General features: G+C 42.3%; 1 protein-coding gene across 1 annotated transcript in view; it reads right to left on the bottom strand.

The window, feature by feature from the left end:
- Positions 1-4,725: 4,725 nt before the first annotated feature.
- nup210 (nucleoporin 210) overlaps positions 4,726-21,790 on the bottom strand; it is a 30,597-nt gene continuing 13,532 nt past the window's right edge. Inside the window, exons 17-40 of the mRNA XM_069660061.1 lie at positions 21,555-21,747; positions 21,129-21,235; positions 20,877-20,981; positions 20,239-20,340; positions 19,985-20,113; positions 19,604-19,731; positions 18,762-18,897; positions 18,607-18,669; positions 17,956-18,135; positions 17,789-17,869; positions 17,027-17,158; positions 16,603-16,761; positions 16,130-16,221; positions 15,824-15,998; positions 13,732-13,907; positions 11,373-11,602; positions 10,925-11,061; positions 10,019-10,133; positions 8,707-8,853; positions 7,734-7,984; positions 7,411-7,615; positions 6,838-6,960; positions 6,389-6,466; positions 4,726-5,868 (exon numbers count right to left, since the gene is read on the bottom strand). Coding sequence (XP_069516162.1) covers positions 5,765-5,868; positions 6,389-6,466; positions 6,838-6,960; positions 7,411-7,615; positions 7,734-7,984; positions 8,707-8,853; positions 10,019-10,133; positions 10,925-11,061; positions 11,373-11,602; positions 13,732-13,907; positions 15,824-15,998; positions 16,130-16,221; positions 16,603-16,761; positions 17,027-17,158; positions 17,789-17,869; positions 17,956-18,135; positions 18,607-18,669; positions 18,762-18,897; positions 19,604-19,731; positions 19,985-20,113; positions 20,239-20,340; positions 20,877-20,981; positions 21,129-21,235; positions 21,555-21,747 — 3,348 coding nt within the window. The 3' untranslated portion in view covers positions 4,726-5,764. The remainder of the gene's footprint in view (positions 5,869-6,388; positions 6,467-6,837; positions 6,961-7,410; positions 7,616-7,733; positions 7,985-8,706; positions 8,854-10,018; positions 10,134-10,924; positions 11,062-11,372; positions 11,603-13,731; positions 13,908-15,823; positions 15,999-16,129; positions 16,222-16,602; positions 16,762-17,026; positions 17,159-17,788; positions 17,870-17,955; positions 18,136-18,606; positions 18,670-18,761; positions 18,898-19,603; positions 19,732-19,984; positions 20,114-20,238; positions 20,341-20,876; positions 20,982-21,128; positions 21,236-21,554; positions 21,748-21,790) is intronic.

Genomic DNA, 21,790 nt, shown 5'->3' on the forward strand with positions numbered 1-21,790 from the left:
TACAATCATAGAGACATAAAATATGTCAGCAGATCTATTTACCTCATTTGTACATTGTTATCAACAATCAAGTTATTTACCAGCCTGCAGAATGTTCTTGTATTTAATCTTGAATTGCTGCCAGGTCCTTTTGTGGCCAGACAAGTTTGTTCTTAATGAAGGATAGATAAATACATAGGATAGATGAAAACAGACAAAAAACACAAGATAGATAAATAGATTAAATTAAGTAGACAGAAAAAATAGACGCACATTGTGGATAATTGTTTGCAATTGATCTTAATGATAATCTACATTTCCTGAGTAACATGCACTTCCACTTGCCACATTTAAGGCAAAATGTACAACTGTTAATTATTGGACTTGAAAAGTAACTACTTTAATTGTAATTATGACAGTTTCAGTGGAGCACTGTTTATTAATTGTACATTTTTGCACTACTTACGCATTCAGCCGGTCCGCTATAGTCTGCCAGGCTTTCTCTCGTTCTTTAATTATAGCAGCTGTATTTCCTTTTTTTCTAATTATGTGTTTCATTTCTTCGTATATCTCCATAAGGAGCTGTTGTTCTGCTGATGAAAAGTATGATGCACGAGTCCATCCGTGATTCTGTGATCGATCCTGTGGTCTATTTAAGAATGCCTTGAACGTACACTTATCCTGACTATCTGCACCTGGCTCGACGTAGCTGCGCCTTCTCATCCTGGCTCGGTGAACCTGCAACCAATTAAGCGCAGATTAAACTAGGTCAAGCTGGGCTTTCTCAGTTATCCTGGATTTCTTTATTCCACCTTTGTGCAATACCCCTCTGATGTGTCGTCAGACTGCATCGTTACACCTGTCGTTCTGATGTCTCGTCCTGACTTGTCGTCCTGTCATATGAAGATGACAGGGAGCCAAATAAAACTACAGAAGTGTAGTATAAAGCTGAACTGACACAGACAAATGTGTCGTCAGGTGAGCAACAGAGTGTGAAAATACTTCTCTCACAACTGAGGGTTCAGTTAATAGTTGAATAGACGGACAAACGTATTAACGCACGTTCAGACAATTGAATTTTGGCATTAATGGAACCTCATATCAGCTAGCTTTGGTAGAATGCTAAAATTAGCTGATGTAACTAGTGAATTGTTGTTTTGATCTTGAAATATGGCCTGGTTTTCACTAATCCTGGTCTACCAAGAAGCTGTGAAATGATATTCCTCATAATGCAGCTTACATTAAGGTTAGTTAGCTTACGGAAATGTAAGCTTGTTAACAGTACTGTTGGGCATGAATTAATGAATGCTAACGCTAGCTGTTGTGACTTAGCTGTTGTAAAGGTAGCGAGTTTTCTAATAGTTTGTTGTATCTTGAAACATAGCCTGAGTCTCACTTATCATTTCAGTTGCTTATCAATCAAGAAGCAGTGAAATTTTAATAATTTGCAGGAACAGGAAAAAGTGATGTGTCTCTTTTCATAAGAAACAGAACATACCATTATCATGTAAGTGTGTCTGTTTTGGGACCTTCACACAACTAAACTGCCACATTATAGAAGCAGTGCTATCAGGAAATGAGACAATCCTTAAGCTGGGAGGCCCCATTTTTAAATCCATGTGTCACAGCCTATATTCGACCGCTTAAAGTGTCCTTCAGTGAGACATTGAATCCCCTCTAGCTCTGGCTTTACTCTCCTCAACTGACCCAGTGTTTGAAAGGCAACAAAACGGTGTAAAACGGGATAACAAGAATACCACATCGAAAAAACACATCATTAAATCATATAAACCTAAATCTGCCATTTACATATGTTGTAGTCCACAATTACGCTACCAAACCATGCAGCTCCATCAGTCACACATACCTCAAATTTTAAAGTAGTTTTTGGAAATACTGGAACTCATATGACTTGAGGATGAAGAAGCCAGCTACCACAGGATACCAACCACTTGAAAACACACCGCCTGTCGTTATTACACTCTTGGGCTCTCTGCTTTCTTCCTCTGGCTGACCAGTCATTTACCGATGCCAGTGTGGGTGCCGGGCAGCCAGTGAAATTTATTTAGTGAAATCACTCATATATTTGCACTGAGGTAAAACCACTCGGAAGCACTCTGAGTTCAGCCCTTCAAAACATTTGCCAGCTGTGATGGAAGAAAGACCCCAATCATTTAACCAGCTGAGTGGAAAAGGTTTTTTTCCTCTTTCCAGTGAATGCCAAATAGGCTCTGCTGTGTCCAACAACCATATATGGACGTGTGATGGATCTGAACTGGCACACAAGAGGGAAAACTGTAGGTAATAAAGTCATTTACACTGTTTGATATTCATATAATACATAATTAAAGCTATAAATATCCAAAACAAATAGGTTAGGGAGTTTCCTCAGGGGTAGCTGCTGCAAGAAATCAAAACAGCATGATTACAGAGGGAGTCTGATTAGGTTTGCAGTGACATTTGTGTCATTAATATGAATTCTGCTTCATAAATTCAGCCCTTCTCAAGTCATGCTGCAATATTTGTTTTTATCCTGTGGTGATATTTACATAAACAAGGGAACATGCTTCAATCTTTCTGACTAAATAAGCAGCACTCTCTGACTCTTCCTAGACAGACCTTCTCACACCATCCTGACCATCCTGTGGGAGCAGCCCCCCTTACCATTCTTGTCAGGTCTCATGCAGTGCCCACCTCATTGATTCCCTCCACTGACAGCACAGTAAGCCATCTGGAACAGCGGCGGTTTCTCCTCACCCAGGTCGCAGCGAGATGGCTCTCAGCTCGACAGGCTGACAGGTGGGGTTTACGCAACCCGTGTGCCCTAATGGAGAGAATAAATTGAGTGTCATTTTAGCTTAACACGGTTGACTGCCGTAATGAGCTATAGATATACTGCACGGTCACGTTCAGAAGCCACATGGTGCTATCATTTGATGGCAGTAATTTAAAAACGGTCATTTCCACTTGTGAATTTCATCACTTTTTAACTGCAGCAGACAGTAAATCAAAACTTTGCTGCTGCTGCTGCTGCTGACTCCTAAAAGCCGCCAATCAGCTACGCAGTTTCTAACACAACACAACACAACACGCCAGTTAACATGTTTCCTCTTCCACAGCCCATCAACATCTTAAGAATACCCACGAGTCCCTGTTGTGGTTCCAGCCAAAGCTACACAGCTGCTCTTCCTCATAAACACCTCTCAGGCATGAGTGCAGGTATTGTCTATCAACCACCTCCTCTGAGACGTAAAGATCATGTGGGAAGTAATTCAAAGACTCGATCTGGTGCTCTATATGTCCCACTCTGGATTATGCTCCATATGCAGCATGCATGTGGTTTTCTGTGTCTGCAAACATAATTCCCACAGACCCATGTTATTTGCCTTCAGATTTAATAGCAGTGGAGCTCAGATAATTATTGGATTTATCACTTGATTGACAGAAAATACCTTTAAGTAGTAATGGTCATTTTTTTAATAAAAAGGCCAAATATTTTGCGCTAAATAACACTGAAAATAGTGGTCAGTTGCAGCCCTTAACAGACCTAGAATTAGGTTGCAGTCACCTTTGCAACAATGGATGTTCTGCTGCTTGACAAATAATCCTGCGGTTCACCTTCCAGTCTGCTCACCCACCTGCGATTGTGTAGCTGTTGCTGACATGCAGGTGGCTGCTAATAGCGTACAAATGAGCAGGGTGACAGGGACCCACCGCAGCAGTCCAGAGCAGAAGCAGCAGACAGATGGGAGATATTTGATCAGTGATCGCAGACCTTTTCACATCCTCAGGGAGCCTGAGAGACGGACGTGCTCCTAATCCGCTTGGTTTGTGTGTGCCATGTGAGAGTGTCATGAGTGTAGTGGCTTTGGGATGAATGAGAATTCAGCCAATGCTATTGCAAAATGTCACAAGTGGCTACAAAGAGTAACTTACATTTACAATGTAATAATCAAACTGTGAAAATATCATTGCACAAACCCATACTGAGATGGATAAGACAGATTAGATGTCAACAAAATGCAACAAGAAGGAAAGCAGGATGAATAAAAGACCAGAAATGAAACAGCATTGATGCAGAAAAGTAATTCATAAGGATGTTAGTCTAGTGAGTGACAGAACTTGTGTTGCAAGCAGAATACAAGATACCATCATTGGCTCATACGGAAGCCCTTAGCGGACATGCATCAATACATTTTATTTATTCAGTTTTCCCGTGATAACGAGTTATCTCTGCTCGAGATCTTGACTTATTTTCATTGTTATTTGAAAAAAAAGCAGATTTTCCAATTATAACAGATTAATTTGGCCCTTTATATCGAGATAACAAAGCTTGTTTTGTCGTGACAACATGGCTCATTTTCCGGCGATCTGGAAAACAAAACAACAGGCTGGTCACTGTGAGGAAAGTCAAGCCTATTTCTCTCTCTGGGGATACAAGTTCTGATCATCTGACAGTTACGGTGTTGCCACGTCGTTATCTTGTGATAAAGTGATGGATAAGTCGAGATCTCGACAAAACAACCAGAAGTTTCTCGTTGTCATGAGAAAACAGAGTAAATAAAATGTTTGGATGCATGTCTGCTAAGGGCTTCCGTAGGATCTATAGTTTTAAAGTGGAAAATATGCTCTCTGTGTTAGTCTGCCAAAATAACTGTGTGTTTAAACACGTGTGCTCTTATTTAAATGCTAAAGACATTTCTGATTGTATTTGATGAATAATCACATGATCAATGACTGAACGTGAAAAGTAAAAACTTTTATTAGCAAAAGCAAGAGAGTATTCACAAACTCTAATTGTATTATGTGCCGAAAGCTGTACAGGTATGATTGTAAGGCAGGACCATGAATCTTAAACACACAAAGAAAACGGCTGAAGCCTTGCGACTCCTCAAACAGTAAAACTGAATTTCACTAGCTAACATAAATACGAGTCCTTGTCAACATGTTTTTCCTCAAATACAAAAATAGGTCATTTAAAACAAAGTCACACTATTATGTTCTTGCAATTCAACAGCGCTACAGTAAGGTCACATTTGATTGATCTCGCACTGAATATGGGATGAAATATGTTCACATTCCTTAACTGTTTCACATTCATGAAATAGAAGCTGCATGCATAGTGGCTCATAAACTCACAACTGTTAAATAATGGGGGACGGCTGAATTTCCCAAAAAATGCCCAAAACAGAAATAATTCTGCGTTTTTCCAGTGAGGATTTTGCACATTTGAAGGGCTCCTCACCCGAGGAGGACGGTCTCAGTGGACAGAAGTTTCACAAAATGTATTAGCTACAACACAACAAAGGAAATGCTCAACTTATTGTGTATCACTTAAAAATATTATCAAGTCAACATTTCCTTTCTGTTAAGGTTCATCCTGAGTTATTAGTTTTTCACACGTCAAATATGATACACAGCACAAACACAAAAAAGCAACACAAACAAGTGATTTGGTTTTGAAGCACTCGCCGAACTCTTCGAACATATCAGTTATAAATGGAGCGGTTTTGTTTGTTTAAAAACGTTCCCAATGCAAACCACAAAAAGACAAATATAGAACGTATCTAAACCAGTTCACACGCACAAAAAACGAACACACGGGAAATAGCTGTTATTCTCTTTCAGCTCTGTTCTGAAAATCTGTACCAACATGTTAAGACATCTGATTTTGCAGTCAGACCCCACAGCGTTGGTACTGAGGGACAGAGGCACATTCAATATGCATTAATGGCCTGTGGTGTTCTTCTTTTGAAATATAGGAGACCAGACAGGGAGAGCTTCATCAGGACCTGTAGTCGGGAGAATAGAGACGTGACCTGGGGCTGCTGTTAGGGTCCGACCTCGGCGTTCTGCGATTGAAGCAGTTCCCGTCTGGAGTGCCTAGACCTGCGAAAGAGCCAAATACAGCACTGAGTAAATAAAGCATCCAGAGCAGAGCAGAGCAGTCACGTTGGGGAGCGAAAATACTAGAAATAAGTGGAGAAGCTTAATTACTGGATTTGAAGTTGGACAAACACAGCTGAATTTATAAGGAAATATATTTGGCTTCAGGCTCACAAATAGGGAATTAATTGTTCCATCAAAGAATGCCTGCAGCATCATTCACAATAAGTTTAACACTTCTGGACGGATCATGTGCTTCTTAAGCTTTGTTTTCATCCAAATGAGCTTTAAATTTACAATGAGTGAGTTTGCATTTCTTTACAAAAACACCAGAAACTTGTCCTGCATGCTGTCAGGATTGTTTCTAATTAGTTCTCAGTGGAGCTTTATAGCCTGCTGCCATCACACATTTAGGTGTTGGCCAAACTTTTTATCTGAAACGAAAGCAAGAAGGAGCTCAGGCATAAAAACGATGGACTGACATTTGGAGGTGTATCCCTCGGGAAGTGTCACGGTGTCCTACCTGAGTCGGCTGGTGGCGTCCTGGCGATGAAAACAGGATGATAAGCTCTTTCCCTTGGAGAGAACACAGTGTGGAGGACTGCAGGGGATAGAAACACATTTTGACAGCTCAGTTTCAAAGTATCTCTTGGGAATCACAGTTTTGTTACAATTTTAAGTGCTTTAAATTGTGTTTGTATTTGCAGGCAGATTGTCACATTATTCACTTTTAAAGGCCCGTGTTTCATTCATCCTCTTACAAAAGGCGAGTTCAATGACGTTCATTTTCAAATATTTGTTTAGGACATTCAGGTATTTGTCTTGTCTACCCCAGTCGCGCAAAAAAACCTCCATCATTGAAAATATGACAGGACCAAGCACGGGTGCACAAACGCTCCAAGTAAACAATCCAGGTATTCAAACCTTTTGTTTTAAGAGCATTTCACTGCCTACAGAAATTATATGACCCACCGATGATGATGATAGCTGTACCGGCCAGCAGGGAGAACAGGGAGAAGAAGATCATCTGGTAGCTGTCTATGAGGTTTTGCAGGGAGTGTCCCCCCGGCTGGTTACCCACCACAGGAGGAGCTGCTGACAGAGACAGAGAGAGTGGATGAGACAACAGGTTGTCAAGTCGTCTTAAAAAGTGCTGAAACCACATGAAAAATATATTCGGTTTAGTACTTTAAGATTGGTAGTGAAATCTGAAATCTGAAAGAAGTGATATTCTTGTACTTATTTCCTACAGATGACGATAAATATGGATAAAGCTGTCGAATAAAGCTGCACTGATACCTTAACTTAGTGAGGCAGTGGAAGAGCAAGGAATTAATGGAACAATGTTATTTTTACAAAGTATTTTAGGCTTCGTGGATTGCATTGAACTTCATTAGAACTAATTATATTTTAGCTCACAGTTGAGTTTTTGAAAAGCTGTTAGCCCTGCTACCTTCCTGTGACTTTACACATTACTCTTTAGGCAACATGACCTTGTAGCCGGAGGCACAGCGACTTGTCATTCGCGCTGAAAGGATATCTGACCTTCTCTGGCAGTGCTGGCATCAGCGACGGGAATCAGAGTGACTGGGATGACGAGACTCTGGCCGTAGGAGGTGCTGCTTACAGAAATAGACGCAGAGACCGCCGCCTGAGGGTTCACGGCGCTGACAGTGTACTTTGAGAAACTGGGGAAGTTGTGGTGTACCTCCTTCTCTTGGACAGCAATGTTCGGAGATGAAGACACCACCTAAAGACGTGGAAAGGTGTTGTAGTCATTTGTTCTTAAAAGGACTTTTACCAACTGTAAAAATGTAACAATGGCAGACTTTATTAGAAGTTCTACGAGAAACAATGTTTAGCCTGACCTCGATGCTGGACAGGGCGGCAGAGGGGCCGTAGACGGTGAGCTCCGCTGAGGGGTGCAGGTTTGAGAGCAGCAGCTCGGCCTGGTCCGAGTACAAGCCTAGATCTATGGGCAGTATGGCGCTGACTTGCTCCCCAGAGAAGGTACTGCCCTCCAGGCCGGCCTTCACCAGCAGGTTGCTCATGGACATTCTGTGCACGCGGTTCTGCTGGTCTGTCACCGGCTGCAGGGTTATGGAACACGTGTAGAGGCCTGGGGGCGAGAATTCACAGAGGAAAAAGAGATAAATCCTTGATGTTTGCGTTTGGGACATGAGATGTCTAAATGTGTGGACGTCACAATGTGTAAAACCTTGTGCAAGCTGCAAGATACATAACAGAAATGTATATTCCCAATCAATTCTAAAGTCTGAATTTGTCACAAAGGGTAATTTGCCCATCTCATCCCCCGATTAGGACCTCCGCGGGGTCCGGCTGAATGATTACAGCGTTGTGCACAGAGTGGATCCCCTCAGAGAAAAGCAAACAACTGGGGTGAAGTCCCAATCCCCAAACATAATTAGACCTGTGCTTTCAAGAAACAGCAACTCTTCACAGTTCAATACATCACCCGGACACCTTTTATAGCCCCGCTAAATTCATTCCAAGAGCAATGCAGGTATTGATTAGGCCCTTGTAAACAGTATTTTCCCGCCAGTCATGCAAGGATACGCGTAAACATTTGGCCCAGGTAAGGTTTAAAAGTCATTTTATTTTGGAGAACCTGGTGCTTCTAAAGATTGAGTAAATTATAATCATGTCAAAACTACCAATGTTTGTACGGTCGGGTGTTAAAAGATAATAAAAGGTAGCTGTCAATCAATGTCTTAAGAAGGTAAATCTGTGTTGTGAATGTAAAAGGAAAGGCAGCAATAAAATACAGGAACCTAACTATCAACAGTTACTGACACATGAATGTGATCTCTGCCGTCTTACCCACGCTGGTGTCAAAGCTGGTGTGTTTTGTGAAGACATCATTAGCAGGGAAGTCCACAGCATCACTGGTGAAGCTCAGATGGCAGCTGACGGAGGATTCTGGCCGCAGCTGAGAAATGGCTTCAGTCTGGGCAGAGGAACAGCTTCCTGCAGGGGCAGAGCACACTGGCGTAAGATACTAAAGCTTTGTGCTTCAGTGCACACTTTGTTGTTTAATCCACAAAACATTATTAACAGTAACGACTCTGATTATTTATAAATCGTTCAGTTACAAATTGGAGAAGGGAGGAGATTGATTATCAGTGGCATATCTGTCTAAAGCTACAACCAGAAGCCTGTAAGCTGGGTTCAGCACAAAGATTGGAAAAAGGGGGAAACTGCTCGCATGCCACTATTCTTAAGTGAGCTTGGAGGTGTTTCACTTCACTTTATATCTTGTGTGTTTAAGCTGTACAATAACTTAAGTGTAGAAACAACAATTGGCTGTTTTAAAGGTGTTTATGTGCTGGACTATTGTTTGGCTCTGAGCAAAGGGCAGTCCACCAGCAGACAGATCACAGTTGAAAAACAGTGCAGCACATTTACATCCTTAAAAGAGCAAACACTCTGGTTTTTGTTCAGTTTAAACAAACAAGAGAGAACATGTTAATTAGTGACCTTTAGATGTGGCGGTAGGTGGATTTATTGCGGTCCAAAAATGCTAAACAAGCTGGTTCCTTTCCCCCCTTTTCCCAAGCGCTAAGCTAACAGGCTGTTGGCTCTAACTTCCTTTTCACTAAATTAAAGTATGAGTGGTATCAATCTTCTCATCTAACTCGTGGAAAGAAAACCATTTAAAGGAGCAGTTCACCCCTGGAAAAATCCACTGTCAGTCAAAGCTGGTGTTCTCTGTAATCGATGGAAGCAATAATATTTGAAATTGGCGCCATAGCTGTGGAGAAAGTTGTACAAACAGCTCGTGGTTTCGCCCATTCTACATTTCTACAACACCCAGCATGCATTGCGCCCCTCCCTCTGGAAGGAACGGCCCAGCGAGAGACGCTGGAGCGAAATACTACAGTTTTCGCTGCAGCCAATGGGTCAGAGTGTATATTTTGACGCGTTTTACGTAGTCTGGTGGAGGTTTTCCAGGGCCTATTGGAGAAGTGGACAGCGTCCTCCAAAGGCACAGAGCGAAATTGCATTTTTTCTTACCATATTGGCATTAGCTCCCAAATATAACACGATAGGACTGAGGTTGAAAATCAGGAAACCGGCCCTTTAAGTGCATTCCCCAAAATGTAAACTAATTAACTCGTGCTCTATTCAGTACCGATGAGGTGGGTTCCTCTCTCTCTGGTGGTGAGATGGACCTTTGTTTCCTTGCCGATCCTGACAGGCGTAGACTGCGCCATAGCTGCCGTCCTCGTCGGTGCTTTGACAACCACCTACAGAAGCAGGCAGAGAAAGAAAACAGTCGATAAATTCTGAAAATATTCAGGTGTGTGCCTGGAATAATCACAGTCCAATTAACATCCCAACTAATTGTTTGCATCAATCAGACCAGACTGTCAGCAAAACACAACTAATTAGAACAGAGCCGAGTCTTTAATACACCATTACTGCAACCTCTATCAATGTCTCCTCTCACACATCTCCATTCAGTTCATTTCGTCTGAACGCCTTTGAGCACCTTTTTGTTCATGATAAAACACCTCACACAAAATCTCATCAATTCTCGTTCTGCAAATAGGAAATATTCTCATGAAATCGCAGGTTACATTCAGCTCACGTGCAGGAAGGAGCACGACCGAAGAGAGTACGGTGACACTCAGAGAGGGCCAATTAATCCTGCACACACTCCATCATGTGTGAGAAGCTCAATAGAGTTAATGTCGTGCACACACACTAGGCAGAAACAATGCGTTAGTTAAAAGGTGACGCTGGAGAAACTAAACATATGTCACACTTTTATCTTGGTTATGATATATTGCTGAAGGATAGATACAGTGTGATGCACTTGAAGAGGCAATCATATTCCCTGGAGAATAGACATGTCGAGTAGAAATAAAGAAACAGAGAGGTGTGCTGTTTGCATAATAAGACCCACAACCTGTTTTTTGTTACTTCTCTCAGCCATGACTCATACGGGAAACTACATACAATGCGTGCTTTATCGCACAGTCCGTCAGTGAAGGATTGCAGATAACACAGCAGTTACGACCTTCGGATAACATACCTCTATGTACGTTTTCAGAAAGCCAGCTATCTCGTAGTACACGGTGGCTGTCCCAGGGCCTCTGGCTACTGCTGCACCACTTTTAGGGTCCACCTGAAGAACACCATCAGCTGAGGAGCTCCAAGTACCATCACCGCCTGCAGAGAAGGGAAGATAATATTAAAAAATATTTACACTTTGCTCACATGAAACTTCAACAGACGGATCTGTGCCAAACGAAGTATTATAATTCAAGTAGACTTAAGATGGGAACTTTGTCCTTAAAGAGAAGTAAATAAAATGCAGAGCCAGAGAGATGTTTCTTCCAATTAGAAGAAAATTAAATTAAAATACAATTTAACCAAATCTTAAGAAAAGATTTTATCCACTTTCCTCTTGTTCTTTATGTTGTAAAGTGTCTTACACATATACACAATACAGTATGTCGGCTTAAAGAACTGTCTCTCACCATCTGGGCCGGTTAACTGGGTATTAAAGCAAACCACATCCCCGACCACCAGTCTTTGCATCTCATCAGCCCCATGTGGGTGGATGCCATGCCCGACAGGTAGTGGAACGTAGTCAGCCACACCCATATTTCCATCGTCCCACACTGCAAGAAGAGTGAGGCCCACGTTGATGGTCCTCACTGTCAGAGTGTTGTTACCAGGCCCCATCCCCACCTGCACCAGGTCATCTCTGCAGGACACAACAAAGGAACGGGTTGAATTATAGAATAATGAGCTCATCAACTAAACAATATAATCAATGTATAAGTGCTGCTACTGAATAAAATTGATTAACTTGTTGATTTCTATCACATTACAATTTTATATACAGCAAAGAGACAATTTGTTCATCGTGAAAATATGAGAAACTTGCACAAAAAAATTACCCATAACACAAATTTGAATTTTCTTAATATGTGAAAGATTTATAACCTATACTTTATTATAATCCGATGTCAAACATGGCAGGTATAAATCTATTTTATTACACGGCTGTGTTAAATACTTGATTCTAATTGGTTAATCGCGGCATTCCGAGGTCTGCTGTTTCTCGATAAGAGACCGTTGCTATGAAGAACAGACCGTTGCTAGGGATTCGGCTCTAATTACACAACCTGGAGGTAATTATATTAATCAGCTGAATACAGTAGGAAAAAAAGGAGAGAGAGGCGAAAAACAGCAGAGAGAAAGCAATAAAGGTAAAATGATGCAAAAACTGAAGGCTATGACAGAGAGATCTACAAAACTGAAGACGGCACACGAAGTAAACATTAAACAGAACAAAGTACGGGATGCGGCGGTGTTTAAAGACAGTGACGAGACAGAAAACGTCCATCAGGTGCTGCTCTGATTCCTGTGCACCATCAGTGGAAATGTTTCTATTTAATGTGAGTAAAAACAGCTAGATTAGCTCATTTTGAAAAGGCTGAAGAGTTAACCGTTGCTATGGATGCAGTGTGAGTGTAACAGATTATTTTTATACGAAAAACGGAAATATAATGATTTTTAAATGAATACAATTATAAGATGTGTCAAATTGTTGATTTCGTAAGTAAATAGCCGTGTAATAAGCAGTCATGTAGCAGGTCATCATGGTAACAACCTGCTCACTGTACATTATCCCTTACATAACTCAGGCTCATTATAAAAAACCTCCATCTACTCCAATTTCTCTCTTGGTTCAGTGCTGAGAGGCCCAATGGTTTGCTTTATCCCTATAGGACCCTCCACGCATCACGTCCTAACGCCTCATCTTTCATTCCAATAAACTATTGGCAGCCACAAATGCTGCTGTCTTTGTTAATCGACTTGATAAACTTGGGCCAGTACTGCTAGAAGTGCTTCAGTAGATTTCTGAGAAACAATTTTGCCAATTCCTTTGTTCTTTGTAGTGTTTTCTTTCCTACTACAAAAGATAAACATCATGCTTCCTTTATATTTATTCCCCTGAAATATGTCTTCCTTTTGCCACCAAGTGTATGCGGCCAAACTGTTCCCACCTCAAATACCAGCAACATTGAAATGGCTCCTTGGAGATGCAGTTGGATCTAATCACAGGGCAGCCTTAGTCCTAAGCGCATAAGCCCTTTACCTCTCTGATTTTGATAGTTTTCACCTAAAATTGTCTGTCAGCACCTGGGGAAAAGGGTAATAGAATCAATTTATTGTGCAGACAGACGAGGGAGTCCCTCATTGGGAGAGCAGCCACGCTCCTCCTAGCTCAACACTCCCATTAATTTAGCTCACTCACTCAGGTGGAAACAACTCCATCTGAAAAGAAGTTGAAAGGAACAGCCGAGTAAATTAATGTTGTGACCTCCACATGCAGCAGCCCGTCACATAACCCTGACATGATCCAAACTACTCTGGTGGTACCGTTTAGATAATAGTGCACACGGTCTCAGCAAAGAGGATGTGAGGTTGTATCAAAGCCCGTTCAAATTCTAAGAATCCATGTTGACCTTTTTTCACATCTTGTTAAGCTGCTAGATGGTGAGTTTTTTGAGCCGACATGACTTGTCAAGTGTAATTTGAAATACAGGAAGACATTAGGTCACACAGGGATGGATGAGGTTGCACAACAGACCACTCAAAAGAGGCCTTGGTCCTCTCTCTCTATATATAGCCAGGGACAGCAGGATAATAGCATTTCAACCTTGGGGCACTGAGGGAACTGCAAAACATATCCTCCTCCTTCCTCTGCCTGTCTAAAAATCATGTTTCACTCAGAGCCACACAGTTTATAGATGTATGAATTATTGAAGTACATGACAGCAACACCTAAAGCATAAAGAAGCTATAGATTGTGTGCTCACTGACCTGTTTGTAGCGAACGTTAGCTGTGTGTTGGAGCTGTGCAGGGTCTCTCCAGTGCTGGCATGAAAGTGGACGGTAAAGGTGAGCACTACGCCCAGGGGAAAGGCTTTCAGGCTCTCTTTGGTGTGCGTGTAGAGGACTGGACTGGTACTGAAGCGGACGTAGGACACAGGCACCACCTGAGGAATGAAGGGAAGAACCAGTGATGCAATCAGTTTCTGCAGGGACCATGTCGACAGTTGTTTTAAGGATCAGTTCAACTGATCTTGATCATACATCTCCAACCACTGAGAGCTAGCCTGTGGCAGGTATAAGAAAACAGAATGACGGATGATGTAGGGTGGTTACTTCATGACAATATTATACAGATGCTATATGAAAAGTTATGACATCAGAATGTCTTCTTCCTAGAATACAAAAACACTGTAAAACCAGTGCTTTCAGGTTTAACTATTTCTAAGTATTTTAAATAATAAAAATATGTTTTGTATATTGTACTGTTAATCTGTATAACCATACTTTGTTTTGTAAAAACTACATTACTACCTGCAATTTCAAACAGACTAGAATCACAGTGTAAGTACATGTCAACTATTTTAAGACAAGATGCTTGAATTACTATTCTACATACTAGGGATGCACGATATTAGATTTTTTGCTGATATCCAACAACTCATTTAGCCAATTACCGATACTGATATTTTTTTCCCGCACACCCAATTGCAGAGATCATCAACTCTTTTATTTTTTTTGCGTATTAGCGTACAGTATAATGGTGATACTCTTATCACATTTGTTACACAGTCGGGGTGACGGGTCTTGAGATGGTTAATCAAGTTTGAAGTGTTGAAAGACTTTGCCTTGGCTCCTCCTCGCATCACCGAAGCTGAGCAGTCATTGCAAATAGCAGTTTTGCTATCTATTTCAGACACTTTGAAAAACTTCCACACCACGGAGGTAGACACACGTGAGGTCATCACGCTGCGCCGCGCAGGTCTTCTTCGCGCCGGGGACATTGCGCCGAGGTCGGGCATTTAATCAAGTATGCAGCAGCCAATTATTTTATCGGTTAATTATATCGGCGGATATTGGCGTGTTGGCCGATATCCGATAGTTCATTTTTAAGCCAATATCGTCCGATACCGATAACATGCCGATAATATTGTGCATCCCTACTACATACAGATGTAATTTAAGAAACTCCATATTTTAGCATACAGTTTCATTTTCCAGTCAAACAGCTGGATCATAATTTAGTGCTAAAACCATAGTAATTTTAACAGGTAATTTTTTACTTCAAACGAGTTTCAGCAGACTGACATTCACAGCTGTTAGAGTACCTATGTAAGGCTGCATTCATACTGCAGCTTATTCCCCCCTATGCGACACAGATCAGATTTTTTTTAATATCAGTGTGAACAGCAATAAGTTGCATGATGTGGTATGATGTGGAACATGCGATCTGTATGCGACTTGTATTTGAACACTCAAATCTGAATTGGTCCGCGTTGCCGTGGTAATATGCACATTTCCAGGAGTGATTCTAAAGAAGAAGACTTCCTTTTTCCACTTGATGGAGGACGACACGCAGCAGAGGAGAGACGGCGAAATAGCAGATTTAATTGCTATTTGGGGAGATGCCTCTATCCAATCAAAACTAGAAGGCTCTTACCAAAGTGTTTAAAATATATTTTGAGAGAAATATGCCGTTTGGCCCATCTCTGATGGAGATGTTGCTTACTTGCACAAAAGTGTATCTACATCCAAAGTCCCAAAGCCCAAGAGCCATCTATATTATACAGCAAAATGTCAGCAGATGTGACGTCTTTTATTATTGTTGTTTACGCACGTGTGTCTTTTTAAAATCATTTGCTGTTCACTTCGACATCTTACCTGGGTAACATTCTAAAATAGATATGAACAGTGACCCCAAAACATCAGATATGATCCCCAAATTGGAATTGAGCGTGAAGGCATGCACTATGAATGCAGCCTGAGAGGCCAGTGAGATGGAATTCAATGTTAATTCCCAGAGGATACTGCTTGTAAAACCAAATATCTGAACCGCTTTTCATATAGCGGCTCTCAAACTGACCTTCACAGCAAGGATGAGAGTTTGATTGACACCAAAGGTCTCCTGCGAGGAGATCAGCAGAGAGGAGATGCCGGGGAGAGATCCAGAGAAGAGAAAGCCCTTATCATCCACTTGAGCGATAACAACCTGGTCAGGGCAATCCAGCATCCGGTAAGAGACTGCACCTACGCCATCCCTATTAGACAAAGAGAAACACAAACGCAGCAAGTTTATCAAACTTCTGCACACACTTCTGTATTTTGCACTGTGCAATTGAAGACGTTTGAAATCCACATATTTGTTGATGCAGAGACACTTGTAACTCACCTGCTTGTTTGGAGTTTGAGGGCTGAGTTCGGAGCCATCAGTAACTCCCCAGCCTCCACTTCAGGATTAAGCATGTGCAGCTTGTCATAGACCTTGATCAAAGCAAAATGTTGGTACTCCGATTATTTGAGGGCTTTAATCTTTCTTTGATGTTCCTGCGCAAGTGACATGTCATAGTTTAATGCAGTTTGAAGCTGGATGCATTCAGCTCTGACTAATCTGCACTCTTATCAAATCACAAAGTTAACAGGTTCAGCAACTTCAGTGCTCCGCTGCCTTCAATGCCAGCTTTCTACATCATGAAGAAGCAGCAGGGGGACAAGGCCATGTAAGCGAAGTAGTCCATAAAAGGGGTCATCATAAACAATCTGCATATACAGTGTTTCCTGGGGCTCAGGTTGCACCGATGTGTTTACAAAAAAGGTTTTTTTTCATGTGTTTTCGCACAAAAAGTATTAGCCACAGTGATGTACCTGAATCTGGATCTCATCGCTGAGCTCCTGCAGATTCCCCACAAGCTGCCCAGCCTGGGGGTCAGTAACCCTGAGCACCACCTTCAGTCCCGTCCGCCCTCTCGTTCTTCCAGTCACCCTCATGCCAAAGTTGTGCTCTGACTGGGGCTCCACGTTAGCCTGAAGGAGGCAGACAGCATTACGAGAATGGCAAAAATAGCAGCAGCAAATCAAATAAAAAGGCAACAGTGATGAGAAAGCAGGGACATGGAAGAGGCTGACAAGGAAGCAGAGACAAGGCAGATGCAGCTCTTTAATTTATACTGTAGTACAGAGACAGCACATCTTAAGTCAATCTGATAAAGAGATCGCAGGGACAACAGGAGCCAGAAATAGGACTGGTTCAGTGGCAGAAACTGGAATATCAAAAGCAAGTGCAGAATACCTCCATGTGTCTTGGCTTGACATCCAGAATGTCTCTCTTGGTGGTGGACCAGTGGAAGGTGAGGCCGGGTAGAGCGTTGCCAAAGGAGAAGGGTGTTTGACTGTTGGTCAGACCCATCACATATACAGGCATCTACACATAAGAAAAGAGATTAGTAATTTTTCCTGTTAATCTCAGCGCTTTTGTGAGCGGTAATGCTTACATTAAAGTGATAATCTCAAAGATTTTCATGTAAATAAATGTCTGTTAAGTCACTATCTATGGCCAAATGAGGCAACAGAATGGTGATTGGCCCACGGATAAAAGCCTTTGCATTTGCAGTATTACAGACTGGGTGTCTGGTGCGACTTAAAAAAATCACAAGCCGCGCCCAGTTAGTGACGCATTTTCAATCACCCGGCAGTGGTTGGTCTGCCAGAGAGGGTAGGCGGAGCTAAGCAGCTGCTTTTCCGGTCTCTGCAAGTGTTGCGAGTAAACAGTAATCTACTATGGCTGAACAAACAAAGAAAAGATCGATGACTACAGATACAACTTCAAAAATAAGTGAAAATCCAAAGAAAAAGAAACAAATCCGACGCTCAGATGAAGCAAACAGTCTAAAAAGGGAAGCGACCGTCAGCGAGGAAAATCAAGAGTTACAACCGTGGACGTCACACATGCGACACTGTTGCAATTACCGTTCATCACCATAGGTGCCGCCAAATCGAACGAAAGTAAAATCTTCGAGATTACCACTTTAAGGTGATTTTTATACTGTAATACCTGTGCTCCTGTCTTCATTCTTGTGATAGGTGCTCTGATTCGAATGGCAGCCAATTGCACAACCTCGACTCCAACTTGATCCTGAGGACACATGACAATCAGCTTTTCATCTGTTAAATCTCAGAGAGCCATAAACACAAGTCCACACAATCTACATATTTATTTACCTGAGAAACAACAACCAGCTTCCCAGTCTCAGCATCAACAGCTTGGACCAATCCAGTCACAGTGACATTACCGATGGCTACACCCCTGACGTGACCCATGCCGTTAACAGATGCTATCTCCTCGTTGGAGATGGAGAAAAGGATATTGGACTGAGGCTGAGGGCCACCCTCTGATGTGATCTATACATGACAGCAGGAATGAAAAGAGGAGGGATCGTTTGAAAGAGAGAAACAGAGAAGGAAAAAAACATACATGAGTGATCTTGACAACACTGACAGTTCAGTCAATAGCTTTGATCAATGCGAGGTCTGATAATTATTTGCAGAAAGCTATTATCCTTTGTGTATTAAACTACTCAAGACCAGCACAAATAATGTGCGCTGCATGTGTATTACTGAGTTTAATGTTCGAGCAATTAGGAGGCCTCTTGGATGGATGGTAAAGGCTTTTTAATTAAAGCGCGAGCAGAGGCAAATGAAAGGCGAGCTGGATGCTCAAACCAAGAGCAATTAGGCTCACGTCATCTTCCAGTGGAGTCCTGGCAGAGGGCTCTTTTGGAAGACAAACTGAGGACCAGATGATCTGTTCTGGCAGGATAAACTGAGGCCAGCTGTCTCCAGAAAGATCTTTAGCATCAATGTTATACAAACCTGCATCATTGCTCCAATTAATAGAGTCACTTTCCTTGGGATGAGTTTGAACGGTGGAAAAACCTAGAAAATTTAGAAAAAAAGTTACCACATGTGCAACATATGCAAGAGTTATAATTTGAATTGACAGTTTAGTAGTTTTTACAAAATTTTACCTCAATTTGCTGAGGGGGGGACGAAATTTTCTTCCCATTTTTATCCACAGCAAAAGCCGTGACAGTGGTCTGACCGATAGAAAGACCTTTCACCTGGAAAACAGCTGTATCTTTTTCTGAAGAGTCTGCGACTGATCTGCAAAAATACATGTACAAGTGTTAGTTGCAAATTAATAAGAAGCCTTAAGGTCTTTTCAGACGGGGGGGACTGACGCGCCTAGTTATTCATTTTCAATGAGAGGCGAGCGGGCAGGTAGGAAGGCGCGGGCAATTTGACAGGCGGAGCGCAAAACCGGCGCAATCCGGTGAAATTGTTGCGGCCGTGCTCGTCTCACACACACGCCCGCCCACCCGCCCGCTGCCAGAGCTGAAAGTTCTTGAACTTTTTTCTATGCAACACGCAGTAGTAACTGCAAAAATCACAACGGATGAGAGACTGATCCTTGCTGTATGCGAGTTCCCGGAGATATATAACCACTTTGTAAACAGTAACTGGGACATAAGCAGGAGGGCCTTTGCATGGCGGAGCATCGGCACATGACTGGATGTATCCGGTTGTCTTAAACCAGGCTATACCTTGCGTCAGTTGGTAACGGTTAAGTTACAACTATGATCATTTAGCTATCGCCTATGGAGAAAATACAGTTGTACCAGCAGGGATACAGCAGTGCACAGAAGCCGTTTCTATGGTTACCATGCGTAGAGCGCATGGTGTTGTGTGCCTGTCTATTCACATGAGACCCCAAGAACCAAGCGTGTACGCAGGCAGAGTGTGGCCCCCTGAAAAGACCTTTGCATGTTATTACATCCTGAACCAAAACAACCAGTTTGACGATACTTACTTTAAAGAGACTATTGACGAAGCTGTCTTTAGTTTAAGAGTCATGAACTTGAAATAGCTGGCAGGGAAAGGCTTCTTATTATCATCCAAGACTCTGACATAAGCTGTCACAGATTTGCCTATCTCCACCTGTAAGACAGACAAATGACATCCATCATTAGAGGAGTAATCATTCAGGTTCACAAGCAGAGCAAACCTAATTCTGGTAATTCACTGTTATTGTTATTAGAATTGGCTGGAAATGTGCTGGAAAAACACAACCATATGTAGCTTTAAAAATCACTGAGGCATCTCAGGAATGTGTGATACTGATAACAGGGATCATCCAGTCAAGCAGTGTCAGGCCGCTCCATGATGAGGGATTATGGGGCTGGAAACTGACCTTATCCACCACTCTCACATAAACCTCCAGGATGCCAGAGACGTGCACTGTGGCCTTGGCCGGGGCTGGAAATGCCAGACAGAGGTCATGAACCATCACCTTCACCTCCCCCGGAAGGACGGGAGACACCTGGGCACAAAGCGGGTCAAAGTTTTATGGTCAAAATCTTAATTTTATGCATTAAAGGGAGCATTTTTCTCTGTAGGGATGACTTGGAATGACCCAAACCAAAGACAGTACACGTTTCTCCTTACCTGAGCTGTTCTCTGGGCCTCCTGGAATGCCACGTCCACTGTCCCTTTAACACTGGTATTGACAAAAAAATACCCAGATCCTTCTTGTAGAGCTAAGTTTGCCTGCAAAAACAAACAAAAAACAATCAACGCTTGTGACAGTGCAGAAAATGTTTACAAGAATAAATGATTACATAGTGCGTGACGATTCAGAAAACAAAGTTTGCGCAAGTTCACGTCATGTTTCTCTGATAGCTGGCCTTGCATGTGACACCAAAGGCGACCTCTGACCACTGTCACTCTCTAAAATCCTCTTACACAGGTCACTAGTTGTTATTTAACCCCCACACCTGCTAAACACTGCTCTCATATCACACAGGATTAGCAGAGGGGGGCCCCACTGAGGGATATAAGTTTCCACAGTGCCTAGAGCAAAAAATGTTATCGTTTGAATTCCTCCAGTTTGACTAAATTCATTCTGATTCTTGTTCTGCTTGGAAAATCGCATCCCTACAACAGAATACCAAAGACAATTTTAACTTTAGTAAAACAAGTTATGAAAAGCCAGCGTGTCTGTGAGTGTTCACCCTCGGGAGGAGTGAGGAGATAACCCAGTGATTTGTATGTGAGGCCACAGCGCTGATGAACCTGTCACTTACCCGCACATCTGGGTGGTTGTAAATAGTGACTGTGTCAGGAGACACCTTCACATCTTCAACCAACAGGAGCTCCAGAGTGGCTGAGACGGGGGTCAAGGGGTCATACTGTGCAGAAAGAAAAACAATTAGTGCCGTGGTTACAAATCCAAATATCCACAGATCATAAAAACTTTATTATGCTGATAATTTGATTGTGTTCAGGGTCGTTTCCTTTTGGCCTGTCTTGGCTGTTGAGCCTTTGCGTTCACTTACTGGACTGGGAACGTTGGCTGCTGCAAGATGGGAAACTTGGTAACCCAGAGCTGTCACCGTGATGGCAGCAGTGCCTGTCTGATGATGGACAAGAACTGTCCGGCGTCCTGCCAAACACGACGAAAAGGGAACGACGAGAGACAAAACAGTAATTTCAGAAACAGAAACACCAAACTATTTGTCATCACTAATCTATAGAAGCAGACAGCAGAAACACAATAAAAAATGTTTTCTCTGGGATAAGTGAATGCACAATTCCTCGTCTGCCTCCGCAGTCTTGGAATTAAATCCTGCCAGAGCTCTTTCTCCGGCTTCTCCCTCATTACTTTCAAAATGTCTCAACAAAAGAGAAAAGTTAAGCAGGCAACCCACACAACAAAACACAAACAAACAAGTGGAGACTTATGGCAAGCCTCAAGGTCTTACCGTGAAGTTTCATCTGTTTGTTGTCGTCCTCTAACTGCAGGAGCTCCATGGGCATAGTGGGTTCAATACTGGCCACCGACACCATGGTCGATTCCCACACCATGCTCAGAGAGCTGAAGTTGTCAAACTTCCGTCCTTGTTGATCAAAAGCAGCCAAGTCCAATACGGGGTTACGGTAATTAGAAACAGGGACCTGCAATAAAAGGTATTACGGATCAATTTATTTTCTTATTATC

This window comes from Semicossyphus pulcher, unplaced genomic scaffold, assembly GCF_022749685.1.
Source record: "Semicossyphus pulcher isolate SPU_LCO1_2020_fin unplaced genomic scaffold, fSemPul1.0.p SCAF_13, whole genome shotgun sequence".
NCBI lineage: Eukaryota > Metazoa > Chordata > Actinopteri > Labriformes > Labridae > Semicossyphus > Semicossyphus pulcher.